The 19,803-nt window shown below is 38.3% G+C and overlaps 1 protein-coding gene across 2 annotated transcripts in view; it reads left to right on the top strand.

Annotated features, from left to right (window-relative positions):
* The window catches only part of MYH8 (myosin heavy chain 8), a 30,528-nt gene extending 12,370 nt beyond the window's left edge, over positions 1 to 18,158 (top strand). The window contains exons 15-39 of one of the 2 annotated variants that reach the window (XM_036269509.1): positions 725 to 1,034; positions 1,144 to 1,211; positions 2,755 to 2,842; positions 2,924 to 3,041; positions 3,407 to 3,530; positions 3,633 to 3,769; positions 5,473 to 5,728; positions 7,287 to 7,529; positions 7,620 to 7,796; positions 7,876 to 8,021; positions 8,110 to 8,200; positions 8,288 to 8,677; positions 9,089 to 9,215; positions 9,541 to 9,659; positions 9,784 to 9,980; positions 11,037 to 11,220; positions 11,305 to 11,470; positions 11,567 to 11,691; positions 12,848 to 13,156; positions 14,257 to 14,460; positions 15,440 to 15,565; positions 15,656 to 15,826; positions 16,008 to 16,112; positions 16,792 to 16,887; positions 17,877 to 18,158. In XM_036269509.1, coding sequence (XP_036125402.1) covers positions 725 to 1,034; positions 1,144 to 1,211; positions 2,755 to 2,842; positions 2,924 to 3,041; positions 3,407 to 3,530; positions 3,633 to 3,769; positions 5,473 to 5,728; positions 7,287 to 7,529; positions 7,620 to 7,796; positions 7,876 to 8,021; positions 8,110 to 8,200; positions 8,288 to 8,677; positions 9,089 to 9,215; positions 9,541 to 9,659; positions 9,784 to 9,980; positions 11,037 to 11,220; positions 11,305 to 11,470; positions 11,567 to 11,691; positions 12,848 to 13,156; positions 14,257 to 14,460; positions 15,440 to 15,565; positions 15,656 to 15,826; positions 16,008 to 16,112; positions 16,792 to 16,887; positions 17,877 to 18,029 — 4,230 coding nt within the window. In that variant the 3' untranslated portion in view covers positions 18,030 to 18,158. Of the gene's footprint in view, positions 1 to 724; positions 1,044 to 1,143; positions 1,212 to 2,754; positions 2,843 to 2,923; positions 3,042 to 3,406; positions 3,531 to 3,632; positions 3,770 to 5,472; positions 5,729 to 7,286; positions 7,530 to 7,619; positions 7,797 to 7,875; positions 8,022 to 8,109; positions 8,201 to 8,287; positions 8,678 to 9,088; positions 9,216 to 9,540; positions 9,660 to 9,783; positions 9,981 to 11,036; positions 11,221 to 11,304; positions 11,471 to 11,566; positions 11,692 to 12,847; positions 13,157 to 14,256; positions 14,461 to 15,439; positions 15,566 to 15,655; positions 15,827 to 16,007; positions 16,113 to 16,791; positions 16,888 to 17,876 lie in introns of both variants that reach the window. The other variant, XM_036269511.1, reaches the window with a different exon arrangement.
* Positions 18,159 to 19,803: the final 1,645 nt, after the last annotated feature.

Below are 19,803 nucleotides of genomic sequence, written 5' to 3'. Positions count from 1 at the left end.
ACTCATACATAGAGAATATTTTGATGATTGCCAGATGGTAGGGGGTTGGGGGATGGGTGAAATGGTTAACAGATTAAGAAGTATAAATTGATGCCTGGCCAGTGTGGTTCAGTGGATTGAGCATCCTCCCATGGACTGATAGGTCCCGGTTCAATTCCTGGTCAGGGCACATACCCAGGTTGCAGGCTCAATTCCCAATAGGGGGTGTGCAGGAGGCAGCTGATTGATGTTTCTCACATCAATGTTTCTATCTCTCTCTCTACAAAATCAATAAATACATTTAACAAAGAAGTACAAATTGGTAGTTACAGAATAGTCATAGGGATGTGAAGTACGGCATAGGGAATATAGTCAATAATATTATAATAACTATATGTATGGTGTCACCTGGTTACAAGATTTATTGGGATGATCACTTAGTAAGTTACATAATATCTAATCATTGGATGGTACACATGAAACTAATATAATATTGTATGTCAACTGTATTTGAAAAATAAAAATTTATTTAAATTAAGAAAAAAGATGCTGAGGGTTGGATGTGAGGGAAAAATAGTGGGAAATTCATTCTAGTGATAACAAAAAGACCTGAACTGTGATTATGTTTTACTTTATGAATATAATTAATTGGGAAATGAACATAATTTGATCAAATGACAGCCACTATGTGTATATCATTTGAGAGAAGATGGGCTGACACCTATGTCTACCTTTCTGTATTCAGCCACTGGGCATCTTCTCCATCCTGGAAGAGGAGTGCATGTTCCCCAAGGCCACAGACGCCTCCTTCAAGAACAAGCTGTATGACCAGCACCTGGGCAAGTCTGCCAACTTCCAGAAGCCCAAGGTTGTCAAAGGCAAGGCTGAGGCCCATTTTTCTCTAATCCACTATGCGGGCACCGTGGACTACAACATTGCTGGCTGGCTTGACAAGAACAAGGACCCCCTGAATGAGACCGTGGTCGGGCTGTACCAGAAGTCTTCGATGAAGACTCTGGCCAGTCTCTTTTCCACATATGCTGCTGCTGAAGCAGGTACCTTCTGTGCCCTTAATCTAACTTAAACCTATTCTCACAGAATATTCACATACCATTCCAGCCTCTGGAATTCTACTTTAATTGATGGGTTTTCTTTCTATCTCAGACAGTGGTGCAAAGAAAGGTGCTAAGAAGAAGGGCTCTTCTTTCCAGACTGTCTCAGCTCTCTTCAGGGTAAAGTACAAATTTAATTCAGAAAACCTATTAGTTCCTCTGAATTATCATAATTATAGGATTCAGAATAAATTAGGAGAGAAAAGAATGTTAATAAATATCACTTCAAATATTCACTCTTGTCAGGGTACAGCCAAAGCAATACTTCCTTGAGGTTGATGCTTTACCCGTTATTCCTCATTATGATCATCTGATGTATTCAAGAATGCCAAAAAGGCCTTAGAAGCTTTCTTATTATATAATAAGGCTGATTTTTAAGAACCATAGCTGAGTTTCAAAGCTATCCCTGTGGAAGGCTATATTTGTATTCCACTAATATTGCCCTTGAGAATGTTCCTGAGTTCCTCTTTGAGAATGAGTCTGAGATACACTCTTTAAAACATCCTTCCACCAAAACATATTTTGTCCTCTGAGGTAGATTTAATTTTTTGTAATAGATAAAAATAACCAGAAGCCAAGCTTAGTGATTTAGATGGATGATTAAGCTAGAAAATATCTCTCAAGATTAAAATAATAATAATTTTACTACAAATAATGTGACTTTCTTAGGTGACTTAAAAACTGGCTCTTCTAAAAGGGAATGTATTAAATGTCTGGTCTAATGGCTACTTTGTCAGAATTTGTATAAGTCTCATTGGTTTTAAAACTAAAATGCAAATCTAATCTATACCTAAACAGGAAAACTGCCCTGTTCTTTTTCTTTCTCAATACCAATCTGCATTATCTCACCCAACAGACTATTGTTTCATCCTTGTACAAGTTTTCAAGATTAAAAACTCTTTACCTGTGTTTATTTCCTAATGGTTTACTGAGATGTGGTGGGTGGAGCAACTATGACTTCTCAAAGAGTATACCTAAGAAATACTGAGAAATATTTGCATGTGGGTTTCCTATGGTTGAGTGAAATGCCATCATTTGTCATAACCAATCACTCTATTTCTGAACTAACTCCTTCCTATATGCTTCAGACTGTGGATCATTTTCAGGTACTTAAAATCTACCCACACAAGGTTATATAGCCTCATGATGTTAAACTCCTCAAAGAAAATACAGAAAGAAAAAAAAAGAAGGTCCCAGGGAATAATAAACTGAAGGAAAAAATGGCAAAAGTTGGAACAATTGCTAACTTCAGTAACCACTGTATATAATCTCAATTATTTTTAAATGAAGTCCAGAGAAACAAAAAAAGATTTTGTAGAATCAAGCAGCTCATTAGTGGCAGCGCAAATCCAGTCTTTTGTCTTCTGACTCCCAGTTGAGAATACTTCCTGTGCATCAAGGCTATTGAATTTTCAGCTTGTTTATAGGATAGATCCTAAGTGTCAGAAATTACTACCTTGGAGAGCTACATTTCTTCCCAGTACTTTGGCTTTTTGGTTATTTGGCAGGCTAGAATCTTGATATCTTTAAAATACAGAGCAATTAAAGCCTCGCATCCTTACACCTAATAGGTAAGAGAGTATATAGCTTAGTTCCATATTATTACAAAATGGAAATCTGAAGTAGAACTTTTTCATCAAGTCTCTTCTCTCTGGTTTTCTAGGAAAATTTAAATAAACTGATGACCAATCTGAGGTGCACACACCCTCACTTCGTACGGTGTATCATTCCCAATGAAACCAAAACTCCTGGTAAGATATAAGAGCGTAAAATAATCAGGCACAAGTCTGAAAATTCAGTGCCCAGTAGTAAATACTCTGATATACTTTTAGGGGCCATGGAGCATGAACTAGTCCTGCACCAGCTGAGGTGTAACGGTGTGCTGGAAGGCATCCGCATCTGCAGAAAAGGATTCCCAAGCAGAATCTTATACGGGGACTTTAAACAAAGGTCAGTCTCTCTTTGTTGTTTTTCACTGAATGCCGTGAATATTTAATCATCTTAATTGTTGTCCTCTGTTCATTGTATTTCATATATCCTGCCTAGTAAATATTATAAAATGAAGAAGCCAAATAAGGTAATCTTGTGGTGGTAGACAGAATAACAGGTTAGAAGAAGTGGTTCTTCTTAAAAATATGAAGAAGGCATGCACTAGACAATGGGAAAATCATATTGTTTTACTATGTGAACTTAAAGGACAGCTGGATTTTCTAATTTAATCTTTCTTTGATATTTTTACTGGTGTTTCTTTTTGTTGTAATTTAATGTTCATATGTGATCACACCTTCCTAACCTTTCTTTCTTTCTTTGAACAGATACAAAGTTTTAAATGCAAGTGCTATCCCAGAGGGACAGTTCATTGACAGCAAGAAAGCTTCTGAGAAACTTCTAGGGTCTATTGACATTGACCACACTCAATATAAATTCGGACACACAAAGGTATAACTGTTATTGATTTGCACTTGATCCAAGTACCTTCTGCCATCTCTGTGTCTCCTGTAGTATGGGGGATGCTGTTTGACTCTCCCTTTCTCTTTAAAGGTTTTCTTCAAAGCTGGCCTTCTTGGTCTTCTGGAAGAAATGAGAGATGACAAATTGGCCCAGATTATAACAAGAACTCAAGCAGTCTGTAGGGGATTCCTAATGAGGGTAGAATATCAGAAGATGTTGCAAAGGAGGTAACAACAATGCTGAATATCAGAACTGTAGTCCCTTAGGGACTATTAGTCAGCCTTTATCACTCATTATCTCTTTCATTTTGTGGCTAATATGTGCTTTTCACCCAGTTCAGAACTCACTTCTACAACACATCAGCTTTTGCTTATCCTCTCACACTTGGATTCCCTCCAAAGCTTCTTTCCTCCCTCCAATTTCTCCCTTCCCATCTATCTCACATACCACTGCAGGAATAATTTGCAATAAGCACTGTTTTCACCATGCCACATCTCAGTTTTTGTTCCCCACGGTCTCCCATATCAAATCCAGGTTACTTTGCGAGCTGTCAAGCCCTCTCTATTCCCCACCTCATCTATCATTTCCAACCACACAGCCTTTCCAGCCAGGTTAAACAATTTGCTTATCTCCTATTTTCAGGTTTGCATAAGCCCTCTTCCCTCATCCTAATTTATCTATTTATGAATTCAAAACTTCCATTCCTCCTTTCTCTAATTAACTTCATCCAGCTCTATCTAACATAGCACCATTGCATTCCCTGTCCTCACATACATTTTGCATTCATTTTATTCATTAAGTATTTATTTAGGCCTGCATTATGTGTTCCCAAGTCATTTACATGTGTTTTTCTACATTATAATTTGTGTCATAGTATCTGCCTTCTCAGAATTATGGTTATTATAAATTGGACCTATAAATATAGAATTTCCATTTTAGAAAGCCTGAAGAAACACACACATTGCCACAAGGTAGTCAAACCTTGCTAATTGATTGCTACAGTTTGCAGAAGGGGTACCTTTTATTACTATTTTATTTAAATTTTTTAAAATGGAGCTCAATTTGCTAAATGCCCTGCAGATATTAAAAATATAATAAGTAAGAATGAGGCATTTCAACGAATTTGAGAAAAGCCAGTATATTATCCAAAGAAGTTAACAAAAGAAGTTTATAGAGTGGAGAATTCAGTGGTGAGTTTAAAAAAGGAGAGGTTGCCCAGGCCAGTGTGGCTCAGTTGGTTGGGCATCATCCCAGGCACTGAAAGGTTGTCGGTGTTCTATTCCAGGTTGGGGCACATGCTTGGGTTGTGGGCTTGAACCCTAGCAGGGGATGTGCAGGAGGAGCCGATCCTCTCACACTGATGTTTCTCTTTCTCTCTCTCTCTCCCTCTCCCTTCCTCTCTTCTAAAAATCATAAAAATTCTTTTAAAAAAATGAGGAGAGGCTTCAAGGAAGATGTGATAAATCATAAGCTCAGTTTAGGTGGGGCAATTCAGAAAGCAATCTGTGCCATTTCATAGTTTACATCCATATGCCAACAAGCAAGCAGCTCAATCGATTTATAAATGCCACATCTACTCCCGAATCACTAATATTATAATATCTCAAATGGTCTTAAAATGGTACATGAGGCTCATATATATATAAAGTATTCCCCTTCTAAAGACAGCTTCTTTGCTAGTTTGATAGGAACTTGAAAACCCAGAACTGTTCACTCTGATAAGCATCAGCAAAATGGTTATACTGAGGATTATTATAAGTGTAAGTGTGAAGATGTGTACATGTGTGTGTAAAGCCTGCATCTAACATATACAGAATTTGACATATAATTTATATGTCGGGGGGGGCGTCCTTCAAAGGGGGAGTTTTGGATAAAAAATAACATTGTCTCTGATAGCTCAATCTACACTGATATTTCTGTGTCATTTCAGAGAAGCATTATTCTGCATTCAGTACAATGTCCGCGCCTTCATGAACGTCAAGCACTGGCCCTGGATGAAGCTCTTCTTCAAGATCAAGCCGCTGCTGAAGAGCGCGGAGACGGAGAAGGAGATGGCCACCATGAAGGAAGAGTTCCAGAAAACCAAAGATGAGCTTGCCAAGTCGGAGGCAAAGAGGAAGGAACTGGAGGAAAAAATGGTCACTCTATTAAAAGAGAAAAATGACCTGCAACTGCAGGTTCAATCTGTGAGTACTCTGTATTCTGAGTGTGCCATGTTGCTGAAGCTTCTCTGGAATTCACACACAACTTTGGATTTACAAAAGGCTTTTCTTGAAAAAGTAAATCTCAAGTTGTTATTTTAGTATTTTACATTGCTTACAATATTCCTATGAGGAAGGCACAATGCAAAAAAAGATCAACGAATGCATTTAACCTATCACAAATTTAAAATGAAGAAAGTGTTTAAAGGCAAGCTCCAAATCTCATTTTATCCATTTGCCTTCCCTGCTTCATCCCAGCCTTAAAATATAGTCCATTTTCTGAATGCAAGTGTAGAGATTGTATTTAAATTCAAGAAAGACAGTATTCTTACTCCTCTCTGTATCTCTTTTCCTCAACCCTCTAAGAGTTAGCTCAACAAATATATTTGTGGTACTTGAACTGAACTACCAGGGTATAAGGTCCAGTTGTTTATTGGTTCAGAAAGGAGTTGTAATCAGAGTGGGGGTTTGGCACCTACACTCTGGCTAAACACCACTTTACTTGGTCCAACAAGCCCAACAAAGTTGTGAAGAAACCTGTGAAAAGAATAGTTTCCCTAACATTTTCAAGCTATTTTCAACTTTTACTTCTGATAACTTTACTTGTATAAAAGTTAGTTTCCCCAAAGCACAGGATCACAGTGTCTTCATCTGATCCTCTTTGACAGGTATTATTATCAGTCAGTGAATAAATGTTTACTGCATCACTGCTAAAAATAGATAAAGAGGAACGCTAGAAGTTCCCATTATAATCCATTTCAGCATTTAAAAGATATAAACAAAAACACTGCAAAGTTAAAGAAATTCCCCATGCCAGTGTAATTTAATAAATTAGTGGCTAAACTAATTTTTATTTGAATCCTTTAGTAACTTATAAAAATGTTATTGAGCCATAAGGTTTTTCAAAATTACATATTTTTATATATTCTAAAATTCATTTTGAGGTTAAGGTAATTCTTAAAATGGAAATGAAAATATTGGATAATTATAGCACTACTTGGACTATCAGAAAGATTCTGAGTGTGTAAAATGCTGCATGAAAATCTATTCATAGGCATAACATAAGGTCTTTTTCTTTTCTTTTTTATATTCAATGTAGTAACTAGTTGCTTGAGGTAAGCAGGAAATGCTCAAAAATAAAAGTAATCAATTTGACTAAGTCAGAATCTGACATGCTCTTAGTAATCATTTCTTCCAACCCTCTTATTACATATGAGATCATTAAACATAAGAGGAATAAAGCAATAAAGATCATGCAAATTTGGGACAAGAACCCAGGTTTCCTCCCACTCTTCTATGCACTGCTTTTTTAAATAGTCCATTTCTTCAGTCCAATCATTTTTCAGACTTATTTGCTTCTAAACCTATAGTCTTACTTCTAATTAGTTGCATTTCTCCAGGCCATGTAATAATATTCAATTAAGTTTAATTGATATTCATACTAAAAAATTCATAAAAATGCAGTGAACACTACTACTTTGCGCAAGAACAAGTTCAAAATAAGTAAAACGTTCGCTAAGTGTCCCACTGAATCTCTCCACAGGAAGCAGATAGTTTGGCTGATGCAGAGGAAAGGTGTGAGCAACTGATTAAAAACAAAATCCAGCTGGAGGCCAAAATCAAGGAGGTGACTGAGAGGGCTGAGGATGAGGAAGAAATCAACGCTGAGCTGACAGCCAAGAAGAGGAAACTGGAGGATGAATGTTCAGAGCTCAAGAAAGACATTGATGACCTTGAGCTGACACTGGCCAAGGTTGAAAAGGAGAAACATGCCACAGAAAATAAGGTGTGAATCACATTCTGCTGTACTATGCAGAGCTTCTACCATCCAATAAGCTGCTCTATGGTAGAGACAATCTCTTCCTTGACCTTCCAGGTGAAAAACCTCACAGAAGAGATGGCAGGTTTGGATGAAATCATAGCTAAGCTGACCAAGGAGAAGAAGGCCCTCCAGGAGGCCCACCAGCAGACCCTGGATGACCTGCAGGCAGAAGAGGACAAAGTCAACACCCTGACCAAAGCTAAAACCAAGTTAGAGCAGCAAGTAGATGATGTAAGTATATTTTTAATAACCATTTGAAACATTTTTAAAATATATTTTCAATTTTTAACAAACTTGACTTTCTCATTAGCTTGAAGGGTCTCTGGAACAAGAAAAGAAACTTCGAATGGATCTAGAAAGAGCAAAGAGGAAACTGGAGGGAGACTTAAAATTGGCCCAAGAATCCACAATGGATGTAGAAAATGACAAACAGCAACTTGATGAAAAACTTAAAAAGTAGGCACTCCAGGAAAAAGAAAGAAACTCTATGTGATATCATCTTTAAATTCATATGGGTACTAATGTCTTCTTCTTCTTTCTAAAGAAAAGAATTTGAAATCAGCAATCTGCTAAGCAAAATTGAAGATGGGCAGGCAGTAGAAATTCAACTCCAGAAGAAGATCAAAGAATTGCAGGTGAGTCATCTCACCTCCATTGTTCTGCACCCAAAAAAATCCTGAAACTGAGATAAATTTATGTTAATGTGCTTGTGTCACCCCCAGGCCCGCAGTGAGGAGCTAGAGGAGGAAATCGAGGCAGAGCGGGCCTCTCGGGCCAAAGCAGAGAAGCAGCGCTCTGACCTCTCCCGGGAACTGGAGGAGATCAGCGAGCGGCTGGAAGAAGCTGGTGGGGCAACTTCAGCCCAGGTTGAGATGATCAAGAAGAGGGAGGCTGAGTTCCAGAAAATGCGCAGGGACCTGGAGGAGGCCACCCTGCAGCATGAAGCCACGGCAGCCACTCTAAGGAAGAAGCACGCAGACAGTATGGCTGAACTTGGGGAGCAAATAGACAACTTGCAGAGGGTCAAGCAGAAACTGGAAAAGGAGAAAAGTGAGCTGAAGATGGAGATCGATGACCTTAGCAGTAATTCAGAGGCCATTTCCAAAGCCAAGGTACCCAATACCGTCTCTAAATGAAGTTAATAACCTATTAGAACACCCATTGTTCTCTGTCACTAAACACTGTTTACAAGCAGCTTATAGTACTAATCTAATATTTTCTATTCTAATATATTCCATTCTATTTCATTTTTTAAATGCTGGATATGACCCATTAAGATTACTTCAAAATCCACTTTAAGCAAGTGTCAGTCTTGTTGAGATAAATGAATGGGCTCCAACAATAACCTCTTTAGGAATACTATGCACTCCCCATGCTTGAATCCCAGCATGATCGACAGAGTTGGTGTCATAAGCTTCTATTCACACAACATAAATTTATTCACTGTAAAAATATTTTAAGAATCAAGGTTTAACATTTTTTTACTGCATACGTCTCATATTGCACTGCCACGTGTACCATAGGGAAACCTGGAAAAGATGTGCCGCACTCTAGAAGATCAACTGAGTGAACTTAAATCAAAGGAAGAAGAGCAGCAGCGGCTGATCAATGACCTGACGGCTCAGAGAGCTCGCCTGCAGACGGAATCAGGTAAAGACCTTTTCCTGAATCCTGAAACTCTGTACTAAATAAAAGTGATTCCAAAGTTCTTAATAAGTAGCAATATTTCCATTTAAGAGGGAAATAGACAATCAGAATTTGCTGAGCAGGTCAGAAAGAAAAAAATAATCAAGAAACAGCAAGTAAGTTTACTTGTTATACTCCCACAGCAACTCTGCTCTTTAATCTCCAGTTCTAACCAGTTCTATAATACTTAGAAGTATACAGCTGATATATCTACATATATAAGTACAAAAGAGTTAAGCATATTAATTTTAACACCATTAACAAATTCCTTTACTTCTATTATTCTTAGGTGAATATTCCCGACAATTAGATGAGAAAGATGCTTTGGTCTCTCAGCTTTCAAGGAGCAAACAAGCATCTGCTCAGCAGATTGAGGACATGAAACGTCAGCTAGAAGAAGAAACTAAAGTAAGTTTTACCTAAGATCTTGGCTAATCAAATCTAAACATGTCCAGTTAGGTTCAACTTTAAATGCATAAACCAAATATCACTAAATAAATGAACTTAAGTCACTGAACTGGTACTTCCCCAGGCCAAGAACGCCCTGGCCCACGCCCTGCAGTCCTCCCGCCATGACTGTGACCTGCTGCGGGAACAGTATGAGGAAGAGCAGGAAGGCAAAGCCGAGCTGCAGAGGGCGCTGTCCAAGGCCAACAGCGAGGTTGCCCAGTGGAGGACCAAGTATGAAACAGATGCCATCCAGCGCACAGAGGAGCTGGAGGAGGCCAAGTATGTACTGTGAACTCTGGGGGAGGAAAATGACATGATATTGATGACAATGGAAACATAATAGCAGAAGCTACTATTTACTGAGTGTATACTATGTGTCAAATACTATATATACATTAGGTCATTAATTTTTCATAGCAACATTATGTTGGTTATTCTTATCCCTATTTACAGATGAAGAAATTGAAGCTGTGAGAGGTTAACCAACTAACCCAAGAACATATGATTAATAAATGGTACAGCTAGGATTAGAAGCAGACATTTTGATTCCAGAGCCCACCTTAAGCATTGCAGTAGAAAGAAAACGCTCCTGAAACTAATGTTAGAGGTCATTAAACAATACATAATGTCCAGGATTTGTCTAAATCCAGTAAAGCCTTAGTCTGTATACAGACCAAAGGGGACCTTCAAGTAGATCTTCTTTGGCTTCAGGGCTAAAGACTTAACTGAACCTTAAGAATAAACAGTGGACACGCAACTGGGAAATTTCAAATGTAGGTGGTTCAGAAGGAAGAAATATACCTGTCTTTCCTTAAACTGCATGAGTTGTCCTGATTTATCCATCATCATCTTTCTCTGGTGGAATTGTTCAACTTTGAGTAGAAGAAACTGGTTATATTTCTTCAGAGAATAAGTACATAAAATAAAGTTGAAACTTTGAGAAAGCTAATATGCTCAGTATATTTTTTGTCCAATAAAATAACTACTTGGCCTCAAATATTTTTTAGAATGAGATAAGATATATATTTTAATCAATAAAAGTATCCTGGTCACGCATTCTCTACAATCATAATCAGAAGTCCTAAAAATTCTGAACTATTATGTAGTAAGACACATGGAGCACTAACAGCAGTCTCTAAAAATTCAACAATATACCAAGGACTTGAATCCAATTGTTCACCACTTTGAACCTGGTCATACAGTTTATCAATCTAGAAAGAGTTCTGGCTACCAGTTTTGACAACCATGTTATTTGCCATGGAAAAATGACTGTAAAAGGAGGCCAAGGAGGTTATTGCTTGCCTACTCTTTCAAATTGCATGGCTAACTTTTCAGGAAGAAGCTGGCCCAGCGTCTGCAAGAAGCAGAGGAACATGTAGAAGCCGTGAACGCCAAGTGTGCCTCCCTTGAGAAGACCAAGCAGCGGCTCCAGAATGAAGTGGAGGACCTCATGCTGGACGTGGAGAGATCAAATGCTGCCTGCGCAGCCCTGGACAAAAAGCAAAGGAACTTTGACAAGGTGGCCCAGCCTGCTTAACCTTTATCCATCTTTTACTCAGTCTCCTTTTCTCCTTGCATTGGCTGATGATTTACTGCTTTTCAGATCCTATCAGAATGGAAACAGAAGCAGGAGGAGACTCAGGCTGAACTTGAGGCCTCCCAGAAGGAGTCTCGTTCTCTCAGCACTGAGCTGTTCAAGATCAAGAATGCCTACGAGGAATCCCTGGATCAACTTGAAACACTAAAGAGAGAGAATAAGAACTTGCAACGTGAGTCCTCTTGAATTTCCCTGTCCCCCAGAGCCTGACTAGACCTTTCCATGTGGCCATCAGCTCACCACTTCTCCCTTGCCTGTTCACTCACAGAGGAGATTTCTGACCTCACTGAGCAGATTGCTGCAGGTGGGAAGCAAATCCACGAATTGGAGAAAATAAAGAAGCAAGTGGAACAAGAGAAATGTGAAATTCAGGCTGCCTTAGAGGAAGCAGAGGTATATATTACTAGGTGTGTGTGGGGGCGGGGGGGGGGATCAAAGACAAATATCAGTGAAAACACCCAAAGCGGGCAGTGATACTGTAAAGTATATACCTTATCACCAAGCTGGTGAGAAGGTGAACTTGTATAAGATTTATAAAGGGCAATGTGGCAATAGTAATCAAAAGCCTTAAAAATGTAAATACTATGACCCATCAACTCTATTTTCTAAGAAAATAATCTTAAATGGAAGTAAAGCTTTTAAATAAAGAGATGTCTACTCCAAGAACAAGATTAAGAAAATTATGGCCTTAGCTGGATTGGCTCAGTGATCAGAGCAGCAGCCCGTGGACTGAAGGGTCACAGGTTTGATTCCTAGTCAAGGACACATACCTGGGTTGCAGATCTGATCCCTAGCCCCAGTCAGGGTCATGCAGGAGTCAACCAATCGATGTCTCTCTCTCATATTGATATTTCTCTCCCTCCCTCCCTCCCACTCTATCTAAAAAAATCAACAGAAAAATATCCTCACGTGAGGATTAACAAAAAACAAAAAGAAAATTATGGACCATCCATACAATGCAATTTTATACAGAGATTAAATATAAGTAATACAGACAATATTGTAGACAATTTTTAAAGCAACATAATATTTGCATATACAACATAATTTTATTACATAGAAATATATATAAAAACAGGAAAAAGATTAGGAAAATAAATAACATTAAAATGGTTATCTCTGAGTAAGGGCACAACATGAAGTTTTTTTCTTTGTTTTTATATATAACCCCCATAATGTACAGTGAACATGTATTACATAATCAGAAAAAACATGTTTTTAAACAGAATTTCTAAAAATTAAAATATTACACATGAACATTTTAATTTGTAAAACTGATTGAATTCACATAAGTTTAAATATATAATTTTTGTTAGTACTTACATTAGTAATATTTGTACAGCCCTTTATACTTTACAAAGCACCTTTATTACAGGGCTTCCCTGTACAATCCATAACTAAATAAACAAAAGAATGGTTTACCTAGCAAGGCTCCTGGAACTATTATATCATATTACATAAATTGATATCAATAAGAGTAGGCTCACAAGAAATATATTCCAAATATTCAAGTTATTTTCCATTATTAATTGATCACTGTTTTGTTAAGGCATCTCTTGAACATGAAGAGGGAAAGATCCTGCGCATCCAGCTGGAGTTGAACCAAGTCAAGTCTGAAATTGACAGGAAAATTGCTGAAAAGGATGAGGAAATTGACCAGCTAAAGAGAAACCACATTAGAGTCGTGGAGTCCATGCAGAGCATGCTGGATGCTGAGATCAGGAGCAGGAATGATGCTCTGAGAGTCAAGAAGAAGATGGAAGGAGATCTGAATGAAATGGAAATCCAGCTGAACCATGCCAACCGTTTGGCTGCAGAGAGCTTGAGGAACTACAGGAACACCCAAGGGATCCTGAAGGTAAATGAGTCTACATTTAACAGTTCAGATAAGTCAGGCAAGTTGCTGGTCTTCCATTCCTCAAAAACACCTTGTTAAACCATCCAGTTTTTTATTTTAATAAATTATACAGCTCATAGTATAGAGGTAACTAAATTAAATACACATAGAATATAATATTTTAAAAGAAATATTATGGCCCTGGCCGGTTTGGCTCAGCGGTTGGAGCGTTGGCTTGCGGACCAGAGAGTCCTGGGTTCAGTTCCCGCTAGGGTCGGTACCAAAAAAAAAAAAAAAAAAGAAATATTATGTAAAGCCCTGGCTGCTTTTGCTCAGTGGTTAGAGTGTTGGTCTGCAGACCAGAGTCTTGGGTTCAATTCTGGTCAAGGGCATGTACCTCAGTTTCAGTTCATTCCCTGGTCCTGGTCAGGGTCATGTGGGAAGCAACCAATTGATGTGTCTCTCACATCGATGTATCTCTCTCTTTCTCTCTCTCTCTCTCTCTCTCTCTCTTCCTCCCTCCTCCCCTCCTTCCTTCCCTCCCTCACACTCTATCTGAAGATAAATGGAAAAATATCCTTAGGTGAGGATTTAAAAAAAAAAAAGAGAGAAAGAAAGAAATGTTATATAAACACACAAACAGGCCCAGAGATAAGGTGTGCTATGAAAGCAAGTGCAAGACTGGCACCAACAGGCCCGAGGTTGAGTCTGGGTTTTGTCACTTAACTAGCTGTCTGATTTTAGGTAATTACTTAACCTCTCAGAACCTCTGTTTCTTCTACAAAGTTAGAGTGATTATTTTGTAGAACACAGGGTTATTGTGAGAATCAAATCAGACACCAGATATCAAGTACTAGGTATAGTATATGAAAAATGCTCCATAAATGATAGACACTAGGACTTGCACATGAAAAAAATAACAAGTTAATGTCATAAACAGAAGAATCTGTCTCCTAATAAGTCTTTCTTATGTGAGTTAGTGATATCACCATATCCATGCTCTTTCAAATGACAGGCCATTTGAAAGAGCATGTTCCTGGCACCAGTACATTCTCTCAGTTCATCTCCAAGGATATTCATATCCTCTTCAGAATGTCTAAGACCTTCTTTTTACTTAACAGGATACCCAGCTACACCTGGATGACGCTCTCCGGGGCCAGGAGGACCTAAAGGAGCAACTGATGATGGTTGAGCGCAGAGCCAACCTGCTGCAGGCCGAGGTGGAGGAGCTGCGGGCATCTCTGGAGCAGACAGAGAGGAGCAGGAAAATCGCAGAACAGGAGCTGCTGGATGCCAGTGAGCGTGTCCAGCTCCTGCACACCCAGGTGAGACTCTCATATCAAACATATGCTGGTGTACTGTGAAGAATCAGAACTATACTGTGAAAGTACTCCATTTTAATTTTTTTTAAATATATGTATATATTTAAAAAGGATGGACAGTATGCTCTAAAATATTAATTGCAGTTATCTTGGGGTGTGAAGTTATAAATGTTTTTATGTGTGTGTTCCTATTTGTAGTTTTTAGATTTTCTACCCCAAAAAAAGAGGGTATTACTTTTTTATTTAAAAATAATGTTTGGTTCTTTATTTTGATAAGCATAATGTGGACCAAACATGAACAAAGATATCTGTTGACTCCAACATCTGACAATGTTCCATGCAGCGTTTCCCATCAGGGGCACTTCAGCAGTTGGCTTTCTGTGCCTTGCAGGATACTTAACATCCCTGACTTGCCCAGACAGTAAATGCAGTAGCACCCTCTAGCCATTTGACAAATCAAACATATCCAGGCCCAAACATGTCCAAATACTCACTGAGGTAGTAGTGCTTCCCTTTGAGAACCACAGTGTTGAAATTTTAAGAAAATTGTTTTTGTAATCCAGCATTCCCAAGGGACCAAAGCATGAAAAGTTCACAGAAAATAGATTCCTCCCAAATGAGAAACTCCCAGTACCAGGCAGTCACAAAAATAAGTTATTCTTTTCTAATATTTCCAACCTTTCATAATACCACAATAGTAATGTCCAGTTGAAATATGACTGAAAGAGCAATTAATTTATATAGACATTCATAAATTTCAGAAGTCCTTATGCATAAATCAGATGGACCTCAAGGCAATAGTGGAAGGGCGGGGGGGGAGGGGCTCCAACCTTGTAAATAATTATTTTATACTGAGCAAATATTTAATGTTTAGTGAGATGTTGCCATTAGTCCCTTGCATGAGCCAACAAGCAAGACATTTATAAAATCCCATGAGGGCAAACTGTAACTCTTCGTAATTCCTACTGACTATTTTTAACAGAACACCAGCCTGATCAACACCAAGAAGAAATTAGAAAATGACGTTTCACAACTCCAGAGTGAAGTGGAAGAAGTAATTCAAGAATCACGCAATGCAGAAGAGAAGGCCAAGAAGGCCATCACTGATGTGAGCAAGATGAGCATGTGTTTTACTGATATACGTGTGCTACCTGCCATTACTATGTTTCCTTATTTTCTGGATTTATTGACTAACTAGGCAGCCATGATGGCTGAGGAGCTGAAGAAGGAGCAGGACACCAGCGCCCACCTGGAGCGGATGAAGAAGAACCTGGAGCAGACGGTGAAGGACCTGCAGCACCGTCTGGATGAGGCTGAGCAGCTGGCCCTGAAGGGTGGGAAGAAACAGATCCAGAAACTGGAGGCTAGAGTATGTATCTCAATCTCTCTGAATCTTGGAAGGGGAAAGGGAACTCCCTCTACCTTTCTCTCTTCCTACATATTCACTCTCATACTTGTTCTGCAGCTGGGGACATCCACCTAATACCTTCAATGGGTCCTGAGCTAATTAATATCCTCCAAGACTGACTCTGTATCTTTCTTGGTTGCAGATACGTGAGCTTGAAGGAGAGGTTGAAAATGAACAGAAACGCAATGCTGAGGCTGTTAAAGGTTTGCGGAAACACGAGAGAAGAGTAAAGGAACTTTCCTACCAGGTAAGGGAATCGCTCTAGAATATCCAGACTTCTTGCCCAGTGGGAAATTGGAAACCTGATGACAATTTATGTGTCACTCACAAATACACATTAACTTGGTACATATAAGAGGCAAATGACACAGTTACTTATCACAGATATATACTAAACTTGAAAAATCAGGAGGGCTTTTAGATAATAGCATAAGAGAGGGAAAAATGTAGGTTTTAAGTCCAGATACATAGGTATTAGCTCTAATTTGACCTCTCTAATTTTTTAAAATTTGAGTAGGTTATTTAACACTCTAAACCTTCGTTTCATCACCTATAAAATAGAATAACAGCATCCACTCCCCAAGGTAGGAAGATAAGGTTTGAAAAGATGTGTACAGGGTAGGCAAAAGTAGGTTTGCAGTTGTGAGAAGGCAGAACACGGAACTTGTTCTTGTATTATTTATTATTGTATTATTTTCCATACAAACAACTGTGAATCTACTTTTGCCACACCCTGTATAATTAACCTAACACAGTGCCTGCAAATTGTGGGCATTTAATAAGAATGGTGACTGTTATTAGCATGAAGGAAGCCTCAGAATTAACCAACCCCAGGCCAGCTGCCATCATGCCAATGTGACTTATTTTACTACCTACAGCAGACTTATTTCACTGGGTTGAATATGATCATTTTTTCAAACTTTCAGACTGAGGAAGACCGCAAGAATGTTCTCAGGCTGCAGGACTTGGTAGATAAATTACAGGCGAAGGTGAAATCATATAAGAGACAAGCTGAGGAGGCTGTAAGTATCTTTAAGTCTTTGGGGGAAGAAAAAAGGGTTTTGAGGGGTAGAAAGTGCATAAAGAGAAGGTGTTAATGAGAAAGAAGGAAACAAAGTAAGAATATACAACTCATATTTTAAGATATGATTTTATAAATACAAATTTACCCCCAAATCCTAATTACAGAGTAAGACTTCAAAAGGAGATATTTTTATTATTACACAATTTATAAGGTTTGTGGGAAAAAAGAAAGTTCTAACTAACCCACCTTACTTGATAGCTGCAAAGGATATACAATAGAAACTCTAACACCATGGTAAGTATTCATCTCTCTCTAATAATGCAAAAACTCAAGTGTTTTCAAAAGCCAAACTTAAGTTTTTTACCCATTCACTACCCATATCATCATCAGGGGGCTCCTCTCTCCACGTTGCTATATAGCAATAAGGTCATGTTGGAAGATTCTCCAGCTTCACTTTTTCTAGTTTTTCTCATTCTTCCAGACACAGTGTAGTAGGCAAGAAGTAGGTAGGTAGGAAATAAGGAAAGGAAAGAAGAAAAGCACAAATAGTAGTGAGTTCCACCAACAGAAGCATACTTTCTTCCTAGCCCTACTCTTCCCTTTCTCTGCATACCAGTCAAAATATATGGCAAAAAAATTAAAGTGAAATTTTTCCAGTTATAATTTGACCTCACATTTATTTACTATACTCTGTAATGGGGGGTACTTGGGTCTCTTGCTCCTTTCCACCCAACCCATACATCATAAATGGATTTCACATTTGTATGGGTTTGACATAATAAGTTGCCCTTTCCATTTCAAAATGGTTTCTTGATTCTTTAAAGTAAAAAATGTCATTGAAGTTATAAATTCTGTCCAGATTTGAAGTCAGATAAGGCAAACTGACCACAAGAAGGAAATATCTGAGTTGATGAAATACTCCTGTTTGGTGACAAGTGCAATGAGAAACACAAAGTCTAATTCTCATATTTTTATCTCTACTCTTAGGAGGAACAATCCAACTCTAATCTGTCTAAATTCCGCAAGCTCCAGCACGAGCTGGAGGAGGCCGAGGAACGGGCTGACATCGCTGAGTCCCAGGTCAACAAGCTGCGGGTGAAGAGCCGCGAGGTTCACACAAAAATCATAAGTGAAGAGTGATCATGCCCTGATGCTGTGGAATGACTAAAGAGAGGCACAAAATGTGCTATTTTTGGTCACTTACTTTATGATGTTTATTTTTCTCTTAATGTAGAGTAAATAAAAACTACAGTAAACTTACAAATTAAACAAGATTGTCATTTTTATTTCCAAAATGGTTTACTCATAAATACAGTTCTCACCTAGCTATTATTTTAAATATTATATATGGCTTTGCAGAGCATTCAATATTCTGTACCTCCATCACCTCCTAGCATCCCCTTTCCCACCCCTCCCACCATATAATTATCTTTTGCTGGTCTTGATCTTATTCAATCTCTCTAAATTGTTAAAAAAAATTACTAAAGAAAACACTCCCTGAGACTGCCCCTTCAGACAGGACCCATTCATTCATCCACTCCACAAATAGTTATTGAGCATCTGCTACACGCCAGGCCCTGTTCCAAGTTATGTGGGTATAGCAGTGAACATAGCTCCTGTCCTCTGGATGCTTATAATCTACAAGGAGAGAAAGGTAATGATCAAATAAAAATTTATGTAATAAGTCAGATGGTAAGTGCTAATGGGAATTTTTTTTTTTTTTTTAATATGGGGGAGGCAGTTGGTATCTTGTGGAGCAGTCAAGGTCTCTCTAACAAGAAGACATTTGAGCAGAGACCTGAAGGAAGCAAGAGAGTAAGCCAAGTGAGTATATGAGGGTAGAGGGAACAAGAGAAAATGCAAAGGCCCTGAGGCAGGGGCAGGATGGCATGTCAACAAGAGACAGAGAGGAGGCCAGAAGGGGAAGAATGAGCAAGATAGAGTTATAACATAAGAGAGGAACCAGAGATCACATAAGGCCCAAGGACCACCTAAGGACTTTTGTCTTTACTCAGTGATATAGGAAAGCTTGGGATGGTTTTGAGCAGAGAAGAACAATTAAGACACATTTTAAAAGTATCACTCTGGTTCTGTATTGAGAATAGACTAAAGGGAGAAACTGGGGGACCGGTCAGGAGCCTACTACAAAATAAGATTAAAAAATGGCATGCCTTAGACCAGAAAAATAGCACTGGGAGATGCAGAGAAGTGAATGGATTCTAGATGCATTGTGAAGGTGGTGTACATAGGATTTTCTGATAGACTGAATAAGTGGGTTAGAGAGAAAGAGAAGTTATGAAAAGAGGAAGAATAACACAAGAAAGATTTGGTGAAGTCTGGTCTCCAGAAAGAGAAGAGGTAGAACAAAAATACAATCTAGATAAAATCTGTATGTTATGCACCGTTGTTCCTCTTCCACGTTCTAGTATCTCACCTCCCAACCCCCAGCAGTCTCAATCTTTTCACTATAAAATGTATAGGCCACAATCTCAAATGTGTCTAAAATAAATAACAAAGTTTAAAACAAAAATAATATTTCAAAATACTCTGCTAAACAAAATTTTGGACCAAAAAGTAAAGCAAAACAATAATCATGAAAACTTCTACAAGTAAATCTTTGTGACCTTAACTTACAGGAAGATTTCTTAGATACAATACCAAAAGCACAAGACATGAAAAAAAAATTGATAAACTGAACTTTATCAAAATTTTAAGTTTCTGCCTTTGAGAAACACCATTAAAGTGAATGAAAAGATAAGCAAGCCACAGACTAAAAAAAAAATATTTGCAAATTGAAATCTAAAAATTCAAAGAAACAAATCACCCAATTTCTAAAAAGGCAAAACTTTTAAACAAACATTTCACCAAAGAAGATGTACAGATGGCAAGCAGGCACACAAAAAACGCTCAACAT

This window comes from Molossus molossus, unplaced genomic scaffold, assembly GCF_014108415.1.
Source record: "Molossus molossus isolate mMolMol1 unplaced genomic scaffold, mMolMol1.p scaffold_m16_p_19, whole genome shotgun sequence".
Taxonomy (NCBI): domain Eukaryota; kingdom Metazoa; phylum Chordata; class Mammalia; order Chiroptera; family Molossidae; genus Molossus; species Molossus molossus.
Note: the sequence above shows the minus strand (reverse complement) of the source record. Positions and strands in the feature narration are given on the sequence as shown.